Below are 24,621 nucleotides of genomic sequence, written 5' to 3' on the forward strand. Positions count from 1 at the left end.
TGTTCTCCACTGGGCTGTGTTGCGTAGCCCAGTGGAGAACATGCCCAGCCTCCCAGGGACTGCCTGAGTGGCAAAACAGGCTGCTCAGACTAATTAGAATGCCTCTCATGCAGCATCGTGATTGGCTGGGAAAGTCCGGGAGCCTGGGTGCGAGGATGGAGTAGAGACATGCAGAGGCGAAGAAGGTACGTTTATTTTTTCATGCCTCCCCCCTGATTCACCACCCTCGTACAGAGGTAGCCACCACTGAATCACTTGCTCCTAAGACCAAAAGGCAACATTAAAAATTCAAATATGTAGCTCTAGGAGAAACTTTCAGATAATAGGGTAGAGTTGTACATAAGAGCGAAACTGAGATATCGTCTTGTCCAAAAGACAAAATGGTGGTCAAGGGCACCTTAGCATCCGTGCACTCGTCAACCCAAATTGAAATCCTGAAGCATTATCAATATGTGATGAAAGTTCCACCTCCTGCATTCTGGTACCTCTACACCTTAAACTTTTGGGCCAGTGCAGGGTTTTTTAATCCATGTCTGTATGCAGAAACACACCTTGAGTTAAATTCGTGACCACATGCAAGTTAATGTCAAATGGACCAGATGAAACCAGCATTTCTGTTGTGTCGGCGGTTATATTGAGGTCTGAAGTCAAGAAGATAATGTAACTAACAGGTTGTACGTTGTTGCCTCCCATACCATTACATCGGGTATCATTACATCACATTTATTACAGAGGGAGTAACTTTACATGATGGTACTTTACATCAGGACTACTTTACTTCACGTTCAGCACTGATGCATTTAACGAAGTTCTGCCATGTCACCTGTGAGTGGGAAAGAAAATCATGTAGAACTACACCAGAGTCGTAGTTTACGCACCAAAAGTTTCCGAATATTGCGACATATCAACCTATAGCTTTAATTCTCTGCTTGGTGTGATTAAACTAGCGGCAGGATTGCTATTAGAGTAACAGAACACTTTACAAATACATATATACTTGAAACAAATGCACGTCTGTGTGATGAGTCAGTAGAATGTTGGACTACAGCAAATAAAATACACTGTAGATGAGTCCTCAGTTCATGTTCCGAAATAAGAAGGAACTAGACCGACCACAAGAAATCTGATAAGATGTAACAAAGTCTCCATCAGTCTTATTATGTATAACCTACATCTGTACAGGCTGGAATGAATAGAGAATAAGAGATAAATGTGAATGTTTAAATACTTGAGGAATAAACACAGTGCAGAAGAATATAGATCCTGATTGCACGAGGTCTGTGAACAAGGGGTTTGAAAGTTAGACTTCTAGTGGGATGGCTGTGGAATGACGCAAGGATACTCTTTTTAACAGGCCGTGGGAACTACCTTTTGCTAAATGTGATGTAGCCAAAGTCGATGGCAGTATACAGAAAGACCTGGGATACACACAAGGGATGCTCCTTTTGTAAGAGCACTGACAGAACAGTGTTGCATCAGTGAGTGAAATTGGCAGACTTGTGCAAGCTGTCAGTAACTCTGTAATGATGTCTCTCCTCCAAGATATGGGTGTGCAGACCACTACACCAGAAGCACAGGTATGTAGCCAGTATGGTGGTGACACATTGTGCATGTGTGGGTCATAAGCACCACCAGCTGCCTCCACATCTGCCAAGTGATATGTCTCGGCACATAATCAGTTATTGCAAATAATGTGAACAGCGTCACTTCTCTTTTATGACATCTTATCTATTGTCCGGAGAAAGACATTCACAATGTTAATCCTTCTTTTTTTTTTTTTTTTTTTTTTTTTTTAACATACGATATTACATTTATACTTTTTCTTTCACTTACAGGTTCCTGAGCAGGTATGTTACATTTTTACTTTTGTTTTACAAAAACCTCTGTTGCTAAAAAGTGCATGAAACTGCTGATAAATTATACAAAACAAGGGGACCCAATACGGTATGCAAGGACCATGGGTATCGACAATTTCTAGGAACAGTGGTCCTCGACAGATTTAGTTGAAACAAAACAATAATAAATATATACTAGAATCAGTGCTATATTGCTTCTGTCCAGCCGGACAGTATGATTTAATAATTTAAAGTTAGACATTTTTACAAAGGCAAATAAAGTGGGAGACAGTCCTGCGTCCTATACATTGCAGTGAACACAAAAAATGGAAAACAAACATTCAGGCAAGGCGAAGGAGCTTGTACATGGTGTGAACAGAGAAACAAGCACAGAATGAAGAACAACCATTACACGTAGGTATCAAAGTGAATTGTGTATACGGTGTAAAGTAAGTCGACAACGTTTCGATCCCTTTGTGAAATTAATGGGATCATCATCAGGAGGATGTGAGAGGAATGATGCAAACTTACTCATTTACAGCCTGAATTTCCATCACTCATCTCACTGCCATAGCTTTAAATGTATATTCCTTCGCACGACGTCTGCACCGAATGCACAATGCTCTTAAGGAATTTCTTGTACTATTTTTATTCTCAATTTCTTTTCTTTCTGTATTTTGCTCAACTGTTTGTGGTTTTTCCCATCTCTTTATTGTCTTACAGGCCACATGGCTCTCAGGCATGCATTTAATTTGTCCTGATGATCCCATTAATTTCACAAAGGGAACGAAACGTCGTTGGCTTACGTTACATTATTAAATCGTACTGTCCGGCTGGACAGAAACAACATAGCACTGATTCTAGTCTATATTTTTTATTGTTCTGTTTCAACTAAATCTCTGTCAAGGACCACTGTTCCTAGACATTGAAACTGCTGATAAAGCCATGGTTTATATGTGAAATGTATGACTCCATGTCAGAGTATGAAGAATTTAACGCGCTTCACATAGAAGCAGAATTAGTGAAATAAACACTGATTCCGCACAATAGACAGTGAACCGGTTATGTTAAATGTTATGTAAAGGGCATTTTGAGGTTCTTTCCTACCGCTTCTATTAGAGACAACTTTTCGAAATGTCGTATTGGAAGCATTAATTAAAAGTAACTCCTTTTTCACCGATTCCATAGTAATCAAGGTCCCTACTTGAAACTTGCGTCCAGTAGCACTAAACATGGCAAATTCTTTTAAATGCGGATAGAGTAAACCCGCCTCTTCTGACCATCTGTCTAATTTTATGAGATCCTGTTGGTGCAGTTGGCATGTTAAAATCTGGGTGCCCTTTCTTCTTTTTACCCAAGGGGAAAAAACGAACCTTAAATTCACCCTTAGATATTGACTTTATTTTTAAACACTAATGCAAATTATCAGTTCATTAATGGCTAATAATTGTTTATTCTTTTGAAAAACTAAGTTTCGTGGTCAGCAAAACGCTCACCTGAGCAGAGACTTCTTCCTGAGGACCAAGGCAGCAGAGCGATCTGACACCTTCATCAACCTGCGAGAAGTTCTGAACCGTTTCCGACTCCCGCCTGGAGAATACGTAATTGTACCTTCCACCTATGAACCAAACAAGACTGGCGATTTCTGCCTTCGGGTCTTTTCAGAGAAAAATGCAGAAGCGCAGTACGTAGAAAGATTGTTATTTAAAACATCGACTTCTATTTTCCTGTGATCTGGGAAATCCATGCTCCTTGGTTCCCTTGCATGTCAAGTAGATAACTCTGGGTTCACTGAGCAGAAATATGTGTTGAGCAAAGTTGTTGCTCATTTGCAAATTACATTGATTAGCCCTTCAGCTGCACCCAGAATCCTCTCTCAACAGTGCATTGGATTAATCCATTAAATTCGACTTTATCACCGTATTGATGGCTATTTAACTGAACATTGCAGATTTTTAATAGGCCAAAACGTAATCCATATGTGCTGTTTGTTGTACAACTGCAGCCCCAATGACTAATGCGAACGATTGTGAACTGTAAAATGGTATATACAGGCAGTGTTACTCTTCAAGTCTTAAAGACCTTTCTCCCACTCTGTGGGGAATATTTCAGCATTTTCCTGACCAGTGTGGCTATCCCAGATAGGAAAAAATTCTAGTGAACAATGTGTCTGAAGTCCTGCATTAAATTGGGTAGGTATTCTGACACCGTGTTAGCCAGTACATACCCAGCGGGAGAGTTTTTTCTGATGTCAGAGCCACACATTGCTATAGTGTTAAGAAAACTACCATCTCTCCCACTGCAAATGAGGGTATGTGAGAGGTGACGTGAGAGCACGCCTACAAAATGTAGACAACTGTCCCTTATTTGTTTGGCACGTACTACAAAATAAATTGTATCTGGGAGACACACTCTGCTTAAAATAATCCTACTTTAAACATTGTAATGAGTCATTACAGATGTATCAATAGGAAGTAGAGGCTTAGAAACTGAATACAAGTATTGTAACTGCTTTCCTGAAACTTAAGAGTGTGGACTCAAGTTTAATTTCCTCTGGAAGGGAATTTCATAAAATGGAATCAGGACTGAAAACCTTTCGGCATCCCTTACAATAGAGCTTGGTTCTTGGGCGTCTGAGAAGCATCGGTCTATCTTGGAAATTGTGTTTCTCCTGCAAATATATTTGGTCATTTCCTATTATGCATTTAAACACCAATCATGCAACTTTGAATCTGACAGGACTGGCTACTGGTAGCCAATGCAGGGGACCGATCCTACCTTGATGCTATCAAACCTACCCAATCTAGTTTAGCAGCCATACTTTGAAAACATTATAGTAATTTGAATTGTCTTGTTGGTAGACCTTCCAGTGTTCCAAAAACAAACCAATAATCCATGGTCTAATATAGCAGCTGCCTACTAAAGGAGAAAGCGAGCTGGACACCTATGTCATGAAGAGTAAACCACAAGAAAGTATAAAGGATTATAGAGTAAAGAGACCCTTGCAAATTTTTGGATTCCCATCACTCACCAACGTGATCATTATCATTTGGGTATCCATCCTACCTCCCACTTGCCCTCTTGATCATAGAGGGGTATTGAGTGGATTATATCCTTAAAAGGGTTGTGTAGGAAAGGCAAAAGTTCAGAGAGGGATTAGGCTCTCATGAAACCGTAAAGGAAATCCCAAAGTATATGTGGGAATGATAGGTGCAGTGCAATCGTGTTAGTGAAAATAAAAAAGGATTTACAAGAGAGCAATATATTTAATAGGGTATCTGTTGTAATCCTTAGTAAAAACCATGCAAACAAGCAGTTTAAAAAATCACTGCTTATCAAAACGGTCGATATGTTCTGGCCTTCTGGACTAATGGTCCACAGCTTTTTTCAGGACCTGCCTGTTAATGTTGTTGCCACTGCATAGAACAAAACTGTGTCAGAAAACAGTGAAAATGCAAATGTAAATGTACAGGAATTTATATAGCACAAATCACCGAGCGGTTTCTAAGCGCTTGCTTAGGGAACCCGTCCTGGTATTCCCCTGTGAGATAACCCCGGCAGGGTATCCGCAATGTGAAAGCCAGGCATCCCGCTGCGAGGGGCCGTTGTGGAGATTAAGCAAGCTATTGCCCAGAGTAGCAGAGTGTGAACCCATGAATCGAGTAGGCACCGGAGCGAGAATTGTCGAGTCCATGGACATTTTAGGACTCAAGACCCCGCCGAGCTGGGAATTGAACCCTGGTCCCGGGCTGACCTCTGCTTCCAGGTCTGCCTCCTCTAACCAGTGAGCCACACTTCTCCACTTCTCCAAAAGATAAGAGAAAAGCAATACACTTGAAGGTTGGAATTAATACAACCTCTGATGCCTATTACAGATCCTCCGTATCGACGAGATGTAGAGGACACCAGTCTGATACGAGGACTGGACCTCACCTCGCCTGGTACCAACTCAGGTCAATAAGGCCCCGCTCTGTCCATCGTTGCCTCAAGCTCCGACCGCGCTGGATGCGGAGGTGTGGCATTAGCATAGTCTAATTTTGAGTTCATAATTGATCTTACAATTGACGTATGATGTTTGAGTGTCCAAATAGGGTACTGGTCATTTTAGTTGGGCAGAATTAGACTACATAGACCACTCCTAGGCGTGGATCAAAGATTAAACTAGCATCCCACACCAACTAAAGTTCCCTTCTTGTTTTTGCAAAAGTTGTGGCCAAGTCAGCTAGTTACGGGGTTTGTGGAGTATTAGTTATAATCTGTAGCTTCTGGCTAGAGCCCAGTAGAACCTGGGTTTCAGTCCACTTTCTTTCCATAGAACCAAATCCATCATCACCTCTATATCCAGCATAACAAGTGGAATTAAAGGAAACCCAGGCAGTGGTAAAAGGTTGGAATTAAAGATAGTGTTAATAACATTCTCATAGTTGATCTTACCCAGTACAGGGGTATCCTGTTCCGAAATCCAAGCCCACTTCTAGTTACCACCTCCTGAGTCGTTGGCACTAATGACACCCCGGTGCAGTGATATAGTGTGTTTGTGTGATGAAATGTGCCTTTTTTTATGTTTTTTGCCTACAAATATGTGGGTTTTAAATTGTAATATTGCAGTCTCAGTGACAAAGACTGATATCTGTTGAGTAGTAACAGCTGTCAATACACATAACATTACTCTTTAAGTCCTTTCAAATAATCGCTCTAGCCAAGCTTAAATCTGTCATCTTTCATCTTCCAACCGTACAGCAGCTCACTCCTGCTTTTCAGTTTCAAGACCATTCACAGTATAGCATCAGAAGTTGAGCAATAATATAGCCTTATAGTCTGCTGCCGAGGGCTATACCGGTTGTTAAATGCCCTGAGTCCAAGATGCGAGGGCCTATAATGGGAGTGAGGACATTTAAAAACAGGTACAGCCTGAGGCAGCAGTGCTATAGGGCTATTACAACATTCCACCCACTAAGGGTAGAATGTTCGGATTTAAAAAGGAGAAACAGAAAGACAAACATTGGAATGTTGAAGCAGACTTCTTATACCAGCCGTTATACGTCCGGAGCGACTCCACAGTCTTCAATGGAGCTCTCAACATTCCAATGTATTAATTAGCCTTATTGACCGGTTTTGAGATCTGTAGTGAAGTTAGTTATGAATGTTTCAGCTTGGGCCCCCCACTCCCTCTCTCATCTCTTTAAAGTCAGTTGTCCATGGTGGGCCTTGTATCTGGAGGCCTGCACCAGCAGTAATTGGCTGCATGCCTAGGATTTTGATTTGTTTTCCCACTCTGCTATTCTAATCCGTGTGTGCTCTTGTGGTCTGCTCAAGGATTTAACAGCCGTGAGCACTCCACCGCAAGTGGTCAATAATGCCATTAGCAAATGTCTCCATACTGGCACCCAGCCAGACCGACCAGTTTACCTACTTTGTCTGTTTCGTGTCCCTTCTTCACACTGAATGTGCAGGCAAGCAGCAGTTGGCAACATCAGTATAATCATAGACAAACTTTGCATTCCTACCATGGCGCTAATATATTTGTTTCACAGTTAACGAAAGTCAAGTGTGGCACAACACTTGACCACTATTATTGTGAGGTCATTAGAATTTTGTAACTCTGATTTTCTGTTGGCTAATTATGTTCGATGACAGAGTGGATGATGTGCCCTGGGCTATTTTTGACACCTATACTGTGAGAACACAGAGCTTGGGGACTTCATTGGATAAGTTAATGCCTTCCTGCTCGCGTGCCATATGCATAGTTGCTCAACAAAAAAACACTACTAGTGCATAGAAATGTGCACATAGGCACTAAAAGGTAAATGTATGTATTGGCTTGAATGAAGTCTATATTTCCAGCGAAACTGGTTTATGATGTAAGAGCATTTTAACTTAGGCATTTTTCCCTGTTGCACTTTAGCCTTTTTTAACTTGATTATACCTTATTGTAGTGTTAACACAGCACTTAGAAATACTTAACTCACCATTAATAATAGGAACAAGGGCCGGCTGCCATCCACCCTACTTTATTTGACTTTGCTTAAATACCGTCTTATGGGTGCATTGGAGCACTTGTTTTCCAGCAGATTAGGTTTTACCGGTTAACATGGAGTTCACGGTTTCTTGTTGCTTTATAATATGGTCCCCTTATACCATTTTTAATAATGTATTTCTTAAGGTTTTAAACAGTGACAAGTACTGCATTTTATCTTGATCCAGTGTATCCTCCAGCAATATCAGTGACTTAAATTGCATCCAAGACCTGCCAACATTCATTTCCACCCCCCCCCCCACACCAATACCCCCCTATTCTGCAAGCCCAAATGTCCCCATTCTATACTTAATGGTTTAACTTTATCAGGGGCTGTAAAACTGTTTGGTGTTCAAATAGCTTTGAATATTATATTTCACACTAACAATTCTTCTCTTCCCTCCTTAGGATAGTCGACGATGAGCTCGAGGCCAACATTGAAGTGGTAAGAAGGACTTAATTTGTCTTCTGATTGACCCATCTAAGCCTCCCATTCAGGGAACAGGATCAAATTAATTGTTTTGGGTTTTGAAATTGTTTTTGTTTTCCAGAGTGAATATCTTACCGAAGGACTGATTGGTAATACTGGGTATGAATGACTGAGAATGTCATTCAAAGCGTCCAATGCTTACTCAAGTTGACACTGGATGTTACAGTACAGATTAAACCTATTGTTGCTTATTAGTTTTCATGCAGAACCCCAAATTGCAAATGTTTCTTCAACCTTTAGTGAACTCTTTCCTAATCGAGTCTAGGGTGCACTTGCCTCGGCTGAAATGCTCCTCTCTACCCTACATCTGTTATTACAACTCTGTGTGGAGTAGGAGCTGGTGACGTCTGAATGTTACACTGGGGCTACGTGTGAGGTCAAATGGGTCTTTTTTATTTTTTATATACATATATGGCACACATCACAACGTTAATTGTCTGTAGATGCCAGAACATAAATAAAATGGAGTAAAAAAAACAATATTTTATTTATATGTTTAATGTCCTAATTAGTTAAATCTCCCTTACCATACGTCCCAATCTTCCTGTTACATCTTTAGTTTTGTCTTGTTACATGGACAGATTTTACCTTCCTGTGAGGTACAAACAGTGAGTCTCAACTGCTCCTAGATACCAGGCCCTTATAAGAACCCAGGTGTTAAAGTTTTCCCAAAATGATCCTTTGATTAGGATCAGCTAGGACTTGTCCAGGAAGACTCGCCGTAATCAAGGTTGCTGGTAAGTAATTGAGGCAGTACCTTCCCTCCAGCCTCCTCGTCCCAGTCCTTACGTCATAAAGACAAACCTAAGCATCAAAATCTGACCACTGTTTATGGAGTGATATTTATCATACAGACATGAACGCAAAACCCAGTGTTCTTTATTTAGTTAAATGTATACTTAAATCAATGTGTAGAGCCCGAAATAGATGTTCGAGCTGACGTAGAGACAACATCTGCCATGAAAAGTCTTTTATAGGAAATAAAGGTGTGGTGAGAAATGCAAGTGGCTGCAGCATAAATATCTTTCAAGGAGGCACCTATGAAAGCTGCCCAAAAGTGGTAAATACTCCAGGTAGCTTGCTCCTGAACTAGACCAAGAAGACACCTCCTTGACTTCTGATAAACCAAACAGATGGCCCATCCAATCTAACGACTCAAGGTTGCTGTGGCTGGATACTGTCCCTTGTTGATTCATCCAAAGGTCCCAGAGAGTATCTGCCTCTTAAAAAAAATCTGGGCTGTCCAAATAGATAAATAAGGCCCTATGCGCACACAAGATATGGAAAGAGGAATGGAGGAAACTGATACAGTAAACTGCTGAGCCAGTGAAGACTCATAACATTGAATACCCCCGACCTATACACACACTTAGAGAGGGGGGTTAGAAAGTAGACGTTGAGAAGGGTAACATTTTGTATTAGGGTAAATGCATCGAGCCAAGCAGTTCCAAACGTCTTCTGAATTACTTGGAGCAGAAGAGGACACCGGTGAAGGAACAACACATCTCAAATGATTCCCTCGCCCATTCTCTGTCCATTGTAGGTACATTGTTGACTGGGATTGATGGTTGTTCTATACACATGTTCATGTGGCCTTTGCGAGGGAGGCCAAACTGGGAGCTTTGATTGCCCCCAAATGGTTTATAAAGGCTTGTGTGACTTGGTTGCTGCAACAGACTCTGCCGGTCCTGGAGCTGAGAGGGAGGTAGTGGCTCACTCAGTGAATAGTTGCCAACTCTGGAGCTTTCCTCTAGAATGCCCGTTCCCACCCTCCTTTGCTGCTGGCATCCATCGTTGATGTACTGGTTGGAGAAGACCATGAAATAACTCTCTTCATAAATGGAATGAAGCTAGGCACCAACCTCGTTGTAAATTTGAGGGTGAGAGGTATCAATCCATCACAATCCACTCACTTTGGGTTCCAATGAGACGGAAGGTGATTTACCAAAGAAGGAAGGCCCATGGAATCAACAACAGACAACCCTGCATCTCGCCCTGCACCCTGAAGCACTCTGAACGTAAGCTTCTGAGTGATCTCTCTGGGACATAAGATGATCCATAAGGTACCCCTCTCCAAAACTGCAGATTGTCTACTGGTTGAATGTGTGACTCCGCTCGACTGAGTAGAAAGGCATGAATTCTTAATATGTTGCACACCAGATGAACAGTCTCCACTCCCTAGAAATATCACTAGTCACTTCGGTAAGTTAAAACCAGCAGATATTTGCAATGAAGAATAAACCTCAGAGGTACTACTAGCTTGGTGAAAACCCTTGGAGTATAGGCCATTCAAAATAAAGAAGCCCAATTTGGAAATGCATTCCTTGCACACAAAATCATAGCAATGTTTATAATCCTGTCTGGACAGTGAAATCAAAATTGATGCCCGTCAAATCCATGGAGGCAAAGAAATACCTTGAGATATCAATTGAAGAATTTTTTGTAGAGTAACCATTTTGAATGCTGATCAGGTAACCATGTTTAGATCTAGAATCATTTAGAGGTCTCCTGATGGTATCTGAACATTTTGGAGTAACCATTCTCTCTCAAACATTGGAATCATTGGAGCTTTGTTAATCAAATCTTGAATACCTGGAGAACATCTTGTATTCACAGGAACAAATGTGGAACAGGAGTGGCATTGAAGTCTTGCAGAGTTTCCTGGAATCCAATCTGATAACCTGACTTGATCTAAAGAACCCTGGAGTCTGACACAGAGCCCACGCTGTCTCTCATATGTCTCAATGCAGTAGAGACTTTGGCAACAGAGGCATAGAGTTTGTGATGACTAAGCAATAACAGGAATTGTCTAAATAAGGGAATCCCTAGCTAAAGCTCCTACCATGAAAGGGATAACCATCTTCTTTGGATGGAGGAGGGAGGGTCCTAAAAGATCTGCGTAATCCTATATTATTTTTACTAAGTCTTTTAACTGAGAACCAAAATATTTTGTATCCCTGAAAACTTATGAATGCAAGAGTTATTTTGAGAATTCTCTGCCTTCAGTCACTCATCCAGATGTTTTGTGTGACTGCACTGAGGAACCAGAAGGATCCACTGCAGCACACATGCAGTGAAAAGAGACACTAGATAAAAATATCACCTGATGCTCCATTGTTTAAAGACTGGAAGAACAGTGCATGCCCTAATGCATCCCTCTTACTGAGCCTTGAAAATCATGCAGGAGAGACTGAACCGTGTAGGTGACTTAATGTGGGAGCAAAATACCTTCTCTTAAAAGCGCCATCAACTTTTTGGGTGACTGCATCCACTGATGAAGGGCCATCTTAGGGATACTAAGGCAGCCATAAAACATCTACTTTGACTCTGAAGGGCGTTTTGCCTCTGAGTTGGTCATTTGACCACAAACACTGGAAAACTGTGCTGTTTCATATCTTTCCTTTCTCTATGCATGTTTTTTTTCTGGCGGCATTTCTGTAGTAGCAGAGATTCAGGTGAATATTTCTGATACAGAGTAAAACAAAATCATTGATTATCTTAAGTAGTCGAGGGAGAATCTGGTTTGGGGAACATTTTGAGTCAGCTTTTTACGGGAAGGCTCTTCAGTAGCCTTAAGAGCAGCCTCAACAGTCTTATTAACGGGAGTCTGTAATATGCTGAATGAGGGCAGGCTAAGTTTGAAGGATTGAGACTGATGGGATAATTCATTGTCCAAAGATTCCACTTCCAAATATTACCTCTTGATGGGTCTTTACAGTGCTTTTGGTTTGCAACCAATAGGAATCCGCTTCTCATTAGACAGAGGAGATCACTTCATGCTTCTCTTGTTTGCCAGAGACCAAGTATCATGACCTGCACAAAACCTCATGTAACAGCCGCCATCATGGAGTCAAGCTGGTCCCTAGATCAGACATCACTTGAATCCCTTTCTTAAACACCCACCGGTGACAGGTGAAAGCCTGTGACCTATTTGCGTGTCCCAATAAGCGTATTTTTATATCACCTCCCCTTCCCCCTCCACCAATCTGTGGTTCAGAATAAAACCTACTAACCACATAAACAGTAAGCAAAGCAATACTCTGGTCTGGCTACACAAAGAAGCAGGGAGCTTCAGAGGAAGTATGAAAAAGCAGGTGTATCTGCTTTAAAGCACCAAGAGATGGTCCTAGTGTGCTATAGTAATAACCGCTGTAGACCATACAATATGTATGGAAAGCTGCTCCAATTTACAGAGCACATCAACAAAATAGATTTAATGTAGCCTGATTTAGCGGGTTGTTGGTGTTTATGTGCTCTACAATCAGGAGCAGACTCCATTTCGATCCAGGAACTACCCAGAATTCCTCGCCTTTGTAACACTAATACACACACACACACACATCTATATTTATAATAAAGCTAGCTAGATAGGTGGATGGATCGATCGATGGATTGAGGTGCATATGCGTATTCCAGATTGTGGATATCTGCATGCTTCTGGAGACAGAAAAAGAACTGGAGAAGGGACGGTAGATCCCTGTTTATACCTCACAGGAATGGCTGGAGTTAGTTGGACTCCTGTCAGTACTTAGTGGTATAAGGAGAAGATGGTAAATTCTGTCTATTTAATAAGAGAAAAATCATAAGGTATTAACCGGCGCAAGGATGACATAGAAGGAGGCAATGAACTGTGTCTTAATTTATGGGAAGGTACCATTCTAGAGCTCTTCCAAAGCTCATGAGGGCAGTTATTATTTACTTCAGCTGGAGGGGCTTTCCTTTTGTTAGACCCTATTACTGAGAATCTGTGATCACTTTTCCAGAGTAAAGTGGGCTTTCCAATGGCCAGTATTAGATGATCTAGGGTATCCGATGGGACAGCGTTTGCTGACTTTCTCCTTCTGTTATAGTGAACACAGATTATCAAAGTTTCAAGTTTATTATTACATCGAGCATGTTAATTAAAACAATGGCAAACATCTTAATCTTAACATGGGATATAAAAAGTGGTGATTTGTGCTCCTGTCCTGATATAGAGATGAAAAAGAATATTTGTTACGGAAGTCTGTGCTAAAGAATTCAGCCGCGTGTAAGGAATGAGGAAAAGCGGCATTGCAGAAACTCCCCTTGAATGTTTAGACCATACAGTTAAATTGATTCAGAACGCCCCTTTAGATGGAAGCGAGTATTTAAAAGTTTAAAAGCAGGGCTTAATTCTGCTAGGAATACTAATGGTTCAGGTATATGAAGAATAGACTCAGGATTTGAAAGGAGTTGTTTGCCAACCTGCAACTGCTGTAAAGAGCGGAGCCCTGGCATACTCTACTTCTCCTCTTCGTGATATTTAAGATCCGATGGGGCTGCTGAGTTTTGTGCACCTGTCAGGACATTGTCTTAGTCAAGTTCTGAGTTTACGGTGATCCAGCAATTCATCTTGGTAATATTTCTTTGCAATATAAGGGATTGTTTTTAAGCTGTCCAAGGCACTAAAGAGTACGGAATAGAACTATAGAAGGAAATAAGTTATTATTATTATTATTATTATTATTATTATTATTATTATTATTATTATTCTGAGTTTTATATAGCGCCTGGTTACCAAAAAAGGCATCCCAGCGCTCGATTAAACAATATAGAAAGAAAAAGCAGTGAGTGCAGGAGAGACGGCAAGTAGTGGATAGAATGAAATTGAGGAATAAGAGGAGAAAATGGAATGAGTAAGGTGCGAGTGATGACTGCGGCAGAGCAGCGCGAGAGAGACCATGGTAGTGGTTTGTGAGGCGGAAGAAGCAGGAAAACCGGATGTGGACTGTCAAAGGGTCGCATCACTCCTCCCATTACCTGCGCCAGGCATTGTTCTCATCAATAGTTGTGTCTGTCATTTGCTTCTTTTTAATTTGTGTTCTTTTCTCTGGTGGATCTTAGGTGAATACAGATGAAATCGATGACAATTTCCAAAGGCTATTTAAGCAATTAGCTGGAGAGGTAGGTAAAATCAGGCATCTGGTAAAGCACCTATAGTGCACATGTACATCCAGCATTTGTATGTTACTGTGTGACGTCATCCAAATTGTATACATTCTTTGGCTAACTTCATTTTCTAATTTTTCTTTCCATACATTCACAGGAGGGTGTGGAGGTACAGTGATGTGTGAATTATTTACCACTTGCCTGCCCTCGTTTTCTGATCTAGTGTTAATTGCATACCATTGACTTTGCAATATTTATATTTTTCAAGCCACTGAAGCACTCATTTTGTAGCATCAAATTCTGTACAATCTTATTTGTTTTACCTTATTCTTTTCCTTTTGTCAAATGGATGAACGATTCAGAGTGCTTTGTTTGCGTAATAGTTTTTTCTAACGTGGTCTGACGGGCCTCATGCATAGTTTTAGTAGTAGGCATGCCTCATGCTTTGCTGCAGTATTGGCTGCGTATCTTCTGCATACTAGCAGTTCAAGCAATGCCACGTTCATAGCAGCAAATGCTAGAATGTGGTTTGTATGGATTGTCTGCCCGCCCGTAGTGTACAGGCATGTGGATTTTGCCTCTCTGCCCTGTCCGGCATGCATTTACTGCATAGTGCTGGTATAATGTGATTACACTATGGCTTCAGCATTAGTCATGCTCTGACTTCATAACTGCAGGCATAGGCTTGGTCATCGTATGATGTGGCATGTGAGATATGTATCTTCTGTGGCAAGGTTAGGCAGTTTTACTGCATAACTGAGATGTCACTTGTGTGTCTGCTACATCCAACTTGAGCTTTGTCCACTACAGCAGTGTGAGGCTTGTGCATGTATGCAGTCAGTGTAAGGTTAGTGCTATTTGTGCATATGCTGTGTCCGCCGCTTCCATTGCATTTGAATGGTGTGTTTCAAATCTCATTGCCAAAGTACATTTATTTAAGAGAAAAGGGACATATAAAAATATCAAAAGCTAAAGAACCACGGCAGAAGCCGCATAAAATGAGCATCTTTATTGTAAGGCTTAAAAGGACTTGCACCGTCTGCTCTGCCTCAGCAACATGTGTTATTTCAAATGCTGCAGAGCCATATAAAGTCTATTGGGCTGCCATTTAAAGCAAGGTTCTCTGCGGTCTTATGCACGGTTGTGCTACTAGGCATGTATTCTACCCTTTACTGCTACAAAGTTATAGCAAGTGTTTATTTAGGTCATTGCTGCCATGTGTGGCTTTTGTCTGCTCATGGGTACAATTTCACCTCTGTCCCTTGTGCACAGTTGCATACATCCACAATCCCACAGCCCACTACACTACTCTACTGCAACCTTCTCAGGAAGTTATTCTATAGCTCAGGTATCACTGTTCCTAAAAAGCCTCACTCTGTCAACCTCTCCTCATCCTCATCCTCTGATGCTGAGGACACAGCTCTCTGTTACCCACCACTATGTTTTTGGGTCTCTCAAGAGTCAAACTAGAAACTCTCCAAATCCCACCCAGTAGAAAAGGAACCAGCCTAGACCTCTTGTGAACTTGAGGCAGTCACTGCTGGAGATTGTGATAAGGGCTTACAGTAACATCTTTCCTTGTTACCAACTCTCCAGTGGCAAACAAACATTGAGGAGTTGCTAGACTACAGATATAGAGTTGCCAATTGCCCCGTTGCCCTGAGGTCAGCTTCCTGGCAGTCTGACATGTTAGCCAACCACTTCCTAAAAGCTGTAGATCCATACACTGGGAATGTAGAACTACAAGAACCAGTACATAGATACATTTGAGGACTGGCTTAACATAGACCTCTTGATATGAGCCCACTTGGCACTTATGGGAATATATCCATTGTTCACTGGGGCCAGGTATTACCGAGGTTTACTAACCTTGGCTAATAAAGTAGTAAAAATTGCATGCTAAGCGAATATGTAAAAAAAAAAGTCTAGGGTAATCCCACTGGTGTTGGATGTCTGTTTATTGAAGCACATGTGTGAGATTTGGGTTGTGTTTATAATGGATTCCCACAAGTTAGACAATCAAGATCTCTCTCTTATTGATGTGTTTTGTGTGAGCATGTCACTCCCTAAATTTATTTTTCCCTTAACCCTTCCCACTTTGTAGTAATTATTCCTCATGTTCCCACCAGTCCCTCTCCTTCCGTCTACATTTACTACAAAGGTGTATTACACCTATGGGTTCAGAGATTTCTGCCACTGGGTCAAAGATTTCCATACAGAAAAGATGGGTCTCTGACTGTGGGTTTGTCAATTGCATGTTGTAGAACATGAAGGAGCACTACTGGAATCTTACTTTATGGACCCCAAAATGCCTTCTGTGGATCAGGCCCTCTGTTTCTGTTTAGTAGAGTTGCAAAGTATGCTACTCCTTTCAATTCTGTGAACATTTACTAATTTCTCCTTATTGATATGACACAACAAAGTGATTCATTTTAGTTCGGGCCCCACTCCACCACCAAGGCACCACTGCTCTTGACTTTAAAATGTTGCAAATAATCGTAACCGCACTTTCAGAATCCAAAGGATCCACATATACCTCTATGATGTATCCATTAGAACCTTCCCAGGAGAACTTCATTCTATAGATAGTTTTAACTATTGCATAGGGATAGTGAGTGAAATTTAAATGAGTAAAAATAAAAGGTACCAGAAGACAGGGGTCCGAGTTTCTATAGCCCCTTGACTAACCTCTTTCTCTGGTCTGTACGTGGGTCTTTAGAATAAACTTTTGATTTCGGCGAGTGCAAAATGCTCTGTAAGGACCGTTGTTAAGTACAAAGAGATAGAAACTCGTCTCTCATCTCCATGTTAAATACTTTTTTTCGGGATAATTGAGACTGAAAATCCAATTCAAAATCATAACTTTAGTTTACAAGCCTTACAAGGGTTATGCCTTCCCTTCTTGCAAAATTAACCTATAGAAATTCCATTTATGCAGAAAATTAGCATGGCTGTTTAGAGTTTTGTGAGCCATGCCTTTGGCCATATACGGTGGGTGTGGACTGAAGATTTTGAACTTGTGTGAAGTGTTGATGGGGTGGGATCATATAAGGTCAAGGAATCTTTCTTTGAAGTTTGTTCAGGAGAGTTTGAGGCCTCCACTATTTATAAAAGCAAATTTTATGAGCCATATGAGGAAGTGATTCTGAGCTCTGTGCAATGGATTTACTCCAGTCTGCTGCAATACTGAGGCTGACTAACACAGAAGAGAATCTAGATGCCCCTTATTTTAGTGAAATTTGTTCTGAAAATCGAATGCGTTTTTCCAGTCTTGTGTTGCCATTTTCACAATCTGCACTATTTTGTAAATGAACAGAGTAAAGGTTTGGGGTCCTGCTATATAGTGTACACTTGATGAGCCCCTGGTGATGGCAAAAGGTCTGGGATATTTGCTGTCAGCATGCAAGTGGGTGTTAGGGTTGATTAGTGAGAGGTGCAAGGTTGAGTGCTTTCTGTCAGCATGATGGCCTGAGCTCTGGCATTGTGTGCCTAACAGGGCACTAAGAGTATTTGTATTGAGTGTCACTGATGATTGCATTTCTCCACAGGACAGTGAGGTTTCGGCATTCGAGCTGTGCAATATTTTGAAGAGAGTGATATCCAAGCGTAAGTATTTTTTCAATTAAATGATTCAAGACACCCAGCAAATTTGTGTCAAATGAAATTATTTATCTCCACGGTGGAAGCGATTGGCCGATATGCAGCTGTTTCATAGCAAATATAGTAGCATTTTACCCAATCACTACTGGCCATACTAATGTAAGTCACCTCCTTCAGTGAAATGACTACTAGAAAAGTTGATAAGAACTCTGAAAGTATGATGTAACGTTTTACATAGTATAATTCATAAGAAGGCATATGACACAATGTGATGACAAATTTCAAACAAATTATAATTTTTCCCAAACAAATGGGGTGAAAGACTATTACAAAATGTTTTACTAAACGACAAGAAATACACAATCAATCAATACATTTGATACACACCTTAAAAATCCACCTAAATAGGTTATGTAAAAAATTGTTAGGATAGAGAGACTGATTGTGAAAGGTGGATAAGGGCCCCATGCAGATTTTACATTATTTGAGTTTGGATTACAACCCCTCTGGCACTGAAGATAAGGCAGCTGGTGCTATCAGTGGCATTAAAGGACATTTTGAATCCAGGAAAATAAGACCACATAATTGGTGTTAAATGTAGGCTTTATTTCAACATGGCAGCACCATCTTAACTTTGAAATAAATTCACCAATAAACTTTATTTTTCAGGTCCGGACATTAAATCGGATGGCTTCAGCATTGAAACCTGTAAATCCATAGTTGATCTTCTTGATGTATCCTTTAAATATATAAAATAGTTTGACAGATGAGCCTTTTAGAGGGAAACTAATGAACTAGTGAGGTGTGGTGAAGCTTCAGCATCTTCATATGGAGCAGCAGCGGTGGCCATTTTATTTTTCGTCATGCAAAGCAGTCTGTATCACTTGGTGCCACAACACACACACACTCATGATGTTTCTCCATCAGATTCGATTCCTGCATGCTTTTTGGCATTTGAGGGCTGCTGTTCAATGCCAGAAACCGGTCCTCAGAAGCTTGTTTCCGGTCCAGGGAAGGCATGGCTTGGCAGTTCGGGCGGGACTGTTCCCATGAAGCACAGGGTCAGACTGATTTGCATATAGCCATGTCTGAACTGGGGTGGCAGAGTGGGCTAAAGAACGGTGATGGATTAAACCCAGGTAAGTTGACTGGGGCTGAGTGTTTGTATTGTCAACGCTCCTTCCATCATTTCCTTTGGTTTTTCTTTGTTCGCCATAAGTTGGCAGGGTATGCTCAGAAGTGAGTCCCTTGCTCACTTTGCCACTGGATTCAAGCAAGCCGGGCTGAAGAAGGCTGAAATGCCAGAAACTGGTCCTCGGTAGCTTGTTTCCGGTCCAGGGAAGGCATGGCTTGGCAGTTCGGGCTGGACTCTTCCCATGAGGCACAGGGTCAGACTGATTTGCATATGGCCATGTCTGAACTGCGGTGGCAGAATGGGCTAAAGAACGGTGATGGATTAAACCCAGATCTTTTGACTGGGTGTGAGTGTTTGATTGGTTCAGATGCTCCGTCCATTACCACCCCCTTTTGTACCGCTGTTCATTTGAACTTCACTCTTTCTAGGAACAGATGAAATGTCTTGATGAAAACCTCAGGAGCTGCGGTATTAACAAGACACAAGTATTTCTCGATGCAGCCGGTCACAGGAGATACCAACTTGTAGCGGTCTAGTTGTTGTCACGTCACGTTGACGTGACGCAGGCGGCCATGTTGGCGCCGTGGTGCGCGCGCAGCATTAGCGCGCTGAGCATTCCCGAGAGCAGAGTGCCGGCCGGCGCTCCTCGGTACATTCTCGCTTGTACGCACAATAAATATAGCGATAAACCACAACGTGCCTTGAGTAATTATTGGGCGACTTTACAGTGGCGACGAGGTCGGGACAGAGACCAGGCCCACGCTGGAGCACAGGAAAGGACAACACTCCACGTGGCTCCCACGAGGCGAAGGTAGACACGCAGCAGGTCACCAGGCCCAGAACAAAACATCAGACAGGCCTGCCTGGAGCGGCGGAGTCACGGAACACGTCCGAATCAGCCGCATTGGACGATCAGAGGTACGGAGCAACCGAGGAGCGTGGCAGAGCCACAGTACAGCACACGAACTGCATATAGGCCACAGGGACGGCGCTATCCACAGACGGCCAAGAGCACACTTGCCATCTTCACACACAACCACGCACAGGGAGCGCTGCGCTGGCTACCAAAGTGGAGGAAGTGGGGTCTAGTAACAAGAGCCCCCAGAGAATCAAGCACACAGGGAACGACAACAACACCCCAGGCAGCCCCCCGAGCAAGGCCACCGACGGAACGAACACCAAGGAAGTGAAGATGAGTACCCCGGCGGGGTATGCGATTGCACCCGTGCAGTTCCTACCGAAACCGGGAGACCCACTGATGAAGTGGGAGGACTGGAAGGAATATATAGACAATTTCATAGGGGTCCTGGAGGACGAAAATGAAGAGAAAATCACCTCTCAGAGGAAAAAACGCATCCTGCTACTAAATCTAGGCCCAGAAGGACTGAGAATATACAAGAGTCTAGTACCGAAGAAGAGAGAAGATACAGACGACGATGTGTATGCGCATGCAGTGGAGGACCTAGATGAGCGATACCGCCCCACCATCTGTGTTTCAGTGGATAGATATAACTTCCAGCAAAGAAAACAAAAGGTGGGAGAAACCATCGAGGAGTATGTAGCAGCGCTGAGGAAGCTAGCAGCCCCGTGTAAATACGCACTGTGGGAAGACGAATTCATAAAAGACCAGGTGGTCATGCACACCACCAGTGCAAACGTACAAGACAAGCTGTGGGCGAGTGGGGACACCACACTTAAAGAAGTACTGGTCATAGTGAAGAGGGCAGAACTCGCAAAGAGGTGCGCTAATGCCACCAAGAAAGAGGCGCCCACCCCAACCATGGTGAACAGGGTACAGGAGGAAGATCCCCGCAAGGACCAGAAAAACAAACAACCCATAGCCAAAGGGACCAGCAGATGGCAAGGGAAACAAGCAAACAGCGAGAACAAGAAAACGTGTTACAGGTGTGGAAGTGGGTCCCACGAAGCCCACGACAGACGTTGCCCGGCCTTCCGAGCCAAATGCCTGCACTGCGGTATCATAGGTCACTACGAGAAGGTTTGTCGGAAGAAACAACAGAAGGGAGTGGTGAAATATGTTGACCAAAGCGAAGAAGACCCGGAGGAAGCCACAGAGGAAGAAGTGGTCACCGTCTTATGCATATACGATCAGGTGCTGAGCGTAGACGACAAGAGATCGACTAAACCAGTCCTAGAGATGTCCATGGGAGGCATCACCATTTCAGTAGTGGCAGACACAGGATCTCCATTTACCATCATACAGAGAGAAGTGTGGGAAGAAAAGTTCCAAACCAAGTTAGGCCCGGATCTGGAGAAACTAGACATACGGCCAGTTACCTATAATGGGGATCGCATTCCCATGCTAGGCTTCCGGCGCCTACTGTTCGAGTTCAGAGGCCGATCAGCGTGGTGCAAACTATATGTGGCCGAGAAAGGACCCTCCGTCCTAGGATGGTAAGACCAGGGAGACCTAGGCATAAAACTCGACCCAGGAGGGAAGGAACAAATTCTGCTCACAGAACAGGAGGAATGGCCGGACATGAACAGATGGAAGAAGAACTACCCAAAGGTGTTCGGGGGCACTGTAGGAAAGATGGAAAAATTTCAACATAAAATAGTGCTTAAGGAAGGAGCCACACCAGTAGCACATAAAGTGAGGAATGTGCCCATTGCAGTAAGGGATGCCGTCCAGGCGGAACTCCAAGATTTGGAGAAGAAGGGCATCATAGAACCTATTACCTGCGCCGAGTGGCTGGCGCCCTTGGTGGTCGTGATGAAACCCAACGGGAAGGTCAGGCTCTGCGTGGACCTGAGAGAACTCAATAAAAACATAGTGGTGGAGAAATTTCCCCTTCCCAAGATAGAGGAGATGTTGGCAAAAACCAGAGGGGTTCAGTGGTACTCCACCATTGATCTCACATCAGCGTACCACCAGGTAGCTCTACACCCGGACAGCAAGAGCCTGACATCGTTCATCACCCCGTTCGGGTGCTACAGATTTTGTCGCATGCCGTTCGGCCTAGCCTCGGCGGCAGCCGTCTTTCAAAAGATGATGCACCAATTGTTCAGAGACTGCAAAGATGTACAGTACTTCCAGGACGACATCCTAGTGATGGGGAGAGATAGGAAAGACCATGACCAGAAACTAGAAAAAGTACTACAAACGCTGGAAGCCAAAGGGCTCACAGCCGAATGGTCGAAATGTCGGTTGGGACTCCAATCGGTAACCTACTTAGGCCATGAAATTGGGCGACAGGGGATCACACCCAAGACGGAGAACGTGAAAGCTATCGCTGAAGCACCGCCCCCCAAGAACAAGGAGGAAGTCAGATCGTTCCTAGGGATGGCGGAGTACTATAGCAAGTTTGTGGTACATTTCGCATCCAAGACCTACAACATGAGGATGTTGACCAGAGAGAGCACAGTATTTCAGTGGACACCGGAAGCCCAAGCGGAATTTGAAGTCATCAAGAAGGGAATCCTGGAAGCCATACCACTCAAGGGGTACGACCCACAAGGCTCCACTGTACTCATCACCGACGCCAGCGACAAGGGGTTAGGCGCTGTACTCATGCAAGACCGAGGAAGAGGGGACATGGAGACGATCAGCTTCGCCTCCAGAGCATTGACGGAGACAGAAGGCAAGTACAGCGTCATCGAGAAGGAGATGTTAGCGGTAGTGTGGGCCATGACGAGGTTCCGGCAGTTCCTATGGGGTACCCGATTCCTGCTCAAGACGGACCACAAGCCGTTAGTGAAGGTATTGACATCGTGCGGACATGCCAGTGCCACACCCAGGATATCGAAGATGTCCTTAAAACTGTTGGAATTCAGATACGACGTGGAGTACATCCCTGGAAACAAGAATCGAGTGGCGGACTACTTGAGTCGAGCGGCGGCCATGGAGCCGGGAGAAGAAGACCCAGCGGACAGAGGAGAGATGGTAGCTCTAATAGAGGACCAAGAGAAGATAATCAGCATACAAGAGTGGACTGAAGCCTATGATGAAGATTCTGTCCTCAAGGAAGTAAGAACGCACATCATACAAGGATGGCCTGATAAGAAAAAGGTGAGAACCAACCTCAACCCATTTTATGAAGTGAAAGAAGAACTGGCAGTAGGAGACAAGGGCATATTCATCTACCGGGAGACAGAGTAATCCCCCCCAGGAATCTCATTGTGGAACGGAAGCTGCACCTACCTCTTTACGACGGTGTCCGAGCGAGGGACTCCTGTCTTCCTCACTCGACCAGTTAACGTCCCGGACACCCTTTCTTTCTCATCCCCTGCAGGTGCCGACCCCTGAACGCGGAGAACCGGAAACCCTCACCAGCGATCCCGGGAGCGGAAACAGGACGACCTCTTTCAACCCGGAAGTACCCGCCCCTGACCCAGGAAGTGGAAGGGCTGTCAACCAGCCGGAAGATAGAAAAAGCCCCGAGGAGAGAGGAAAGGCGTTCGGAGCAACCGACTCGTGGCAGGAGGCAGCGGAGAGCGACGAACCCCCGACCGAGAGCAGAGCAGCACGGCTAGATCGAAGCGAGGAGGAGGACGAGGACGTCTGGACGGAGGACTGGTGGCGTCCTCAGGAGGAAGCTGGAGAGCGGCCGCAACTCGGACGAGAGTTGCGGCGGGGCACGTGAGTACACGTCACCCTTTCTCAGTGCCCCTGTATATAGAATTGTATAGAGATAGCTGTAATTATCGTAGGATTCACGAGCACCGAGTCACTGTATATATATATATAACCCCTGTTTCACGCACGCTGTATAGAGTCCAATCACTACCCAGCACATGGCACCTCTCTTCCTTCCCGTCTCTTCCTTGCCTCTTCCACACCCCGTTACCGTCCCTCCCTCACCGTCCTCTTTCATACCCTCTCACGCCCGGGTGTAGGTGGCAGCATTCCGACTGTGTTTCACGGATTAAAGCCCTTACGCTTCTCTCCCTTTCTTCAAGCCTCCGTGGAGCCCCAGCGCCCTCCCGAGGAGACGAAAGGGGAAAACGGGAAGCCACACCTGATCCAGGATCCTTCATCGAAACGGGCCATCAAGCAAATCCACCATCCCTAACTGCCCAGTGACTTTGTATTTTCATCCATCTGTTGAATAAAACCAGAGACATAGCTCACTATATTCGGCCTCCCCGCCTGTTATTCCGGTCCGCACGTTCCCCAAGTCCACACTCATCAACAAGCTGCTGGACTTATTACACGAAGGCCACCTTGGCATAGGAAAGCTCAAGTCCAGATCGAAACAGAATTACTGGTGGCCAGGGATGGATGTAAGGGCAGAGAGGCATGTCAGGGAGTGTTCCCAATGTCAAGGGGCCGACAAAACATTGAGACCACTACGTCCAGCCCTTGGGAAATTCGACAATCCCGCAAACCCGTGGGAAGAGCTGTCAATAGACATTCTAGGACCGGTGCTGGATGACCAGAGCGTACAGAAATACGTGTGTGTCCTCATCGACCGTTATTCCAAATGGCCAGAAATAAAAGTCAGCGAATCCATGGACACGGAGAACATCCTGGAGTTTCTATCTGAAACATTCACCCGAGAAGGAATTCCCAAGTCCATCTTAAGTGACAACGGACCACAGTTCACGTCTGAAAGATGGAAGCAATTCATGGGGAGGAATGGCATCTCTGTAAAACACACGGCCATATACCATC

General features: G+C 43.6%; 1 protein-coding gene across 1 annotated transcript in view; it reads left to right on the forward strand.

Moving 5' to 3' along the window:
• The window catches only part of LOC147709382 (calpain-2 catalytic subunit-like), a 213,799-nt gene that overhangs the window by 154,876 nt on the left and 34,302 nt on the right, over nt 1-24,621 (forward strand). The window contains exons 11-16 of the mRNA XM_086927965.1: nt 1,836-1,847; nt 3,308-3,519; nt 8,260-8,296; nt 14,207-14,266; nt 17,800-17,857; nt 18,521-18,585. Coding sequence (XP_086784091.1) covers nt 1,836-1,847; nt 3,308-3,519; nt 8,260-8,296; nt 14,207-14,266; nt 17,800-17,857; nt 18,521-18,585 — 444 coding nt within the window. The remainder of the gene's footprint in view (nt 1-1,835; nt 1,848-3,307; nt 3,520-8,259; nt 8,297-14,206; nt 14,267-17,799; nt 17,858-18,520; nt 18,586-24,621) is intronic.

Source organism: Lissotriton vulgaris, chromosome 6 (assembly GCF_964263255.1).
Source record: "Lissotriton vulgaris chromosome 6, aLisVul1.2, whole genome shotgun sequence".
NCBI classification, from domain to species: domain Eukaryota; kingdom Metazoa; phylum Chordata; class Amphibia; order Caudata; family Salamandridae; genus Lissotriton; species Lissotriton vulgaris.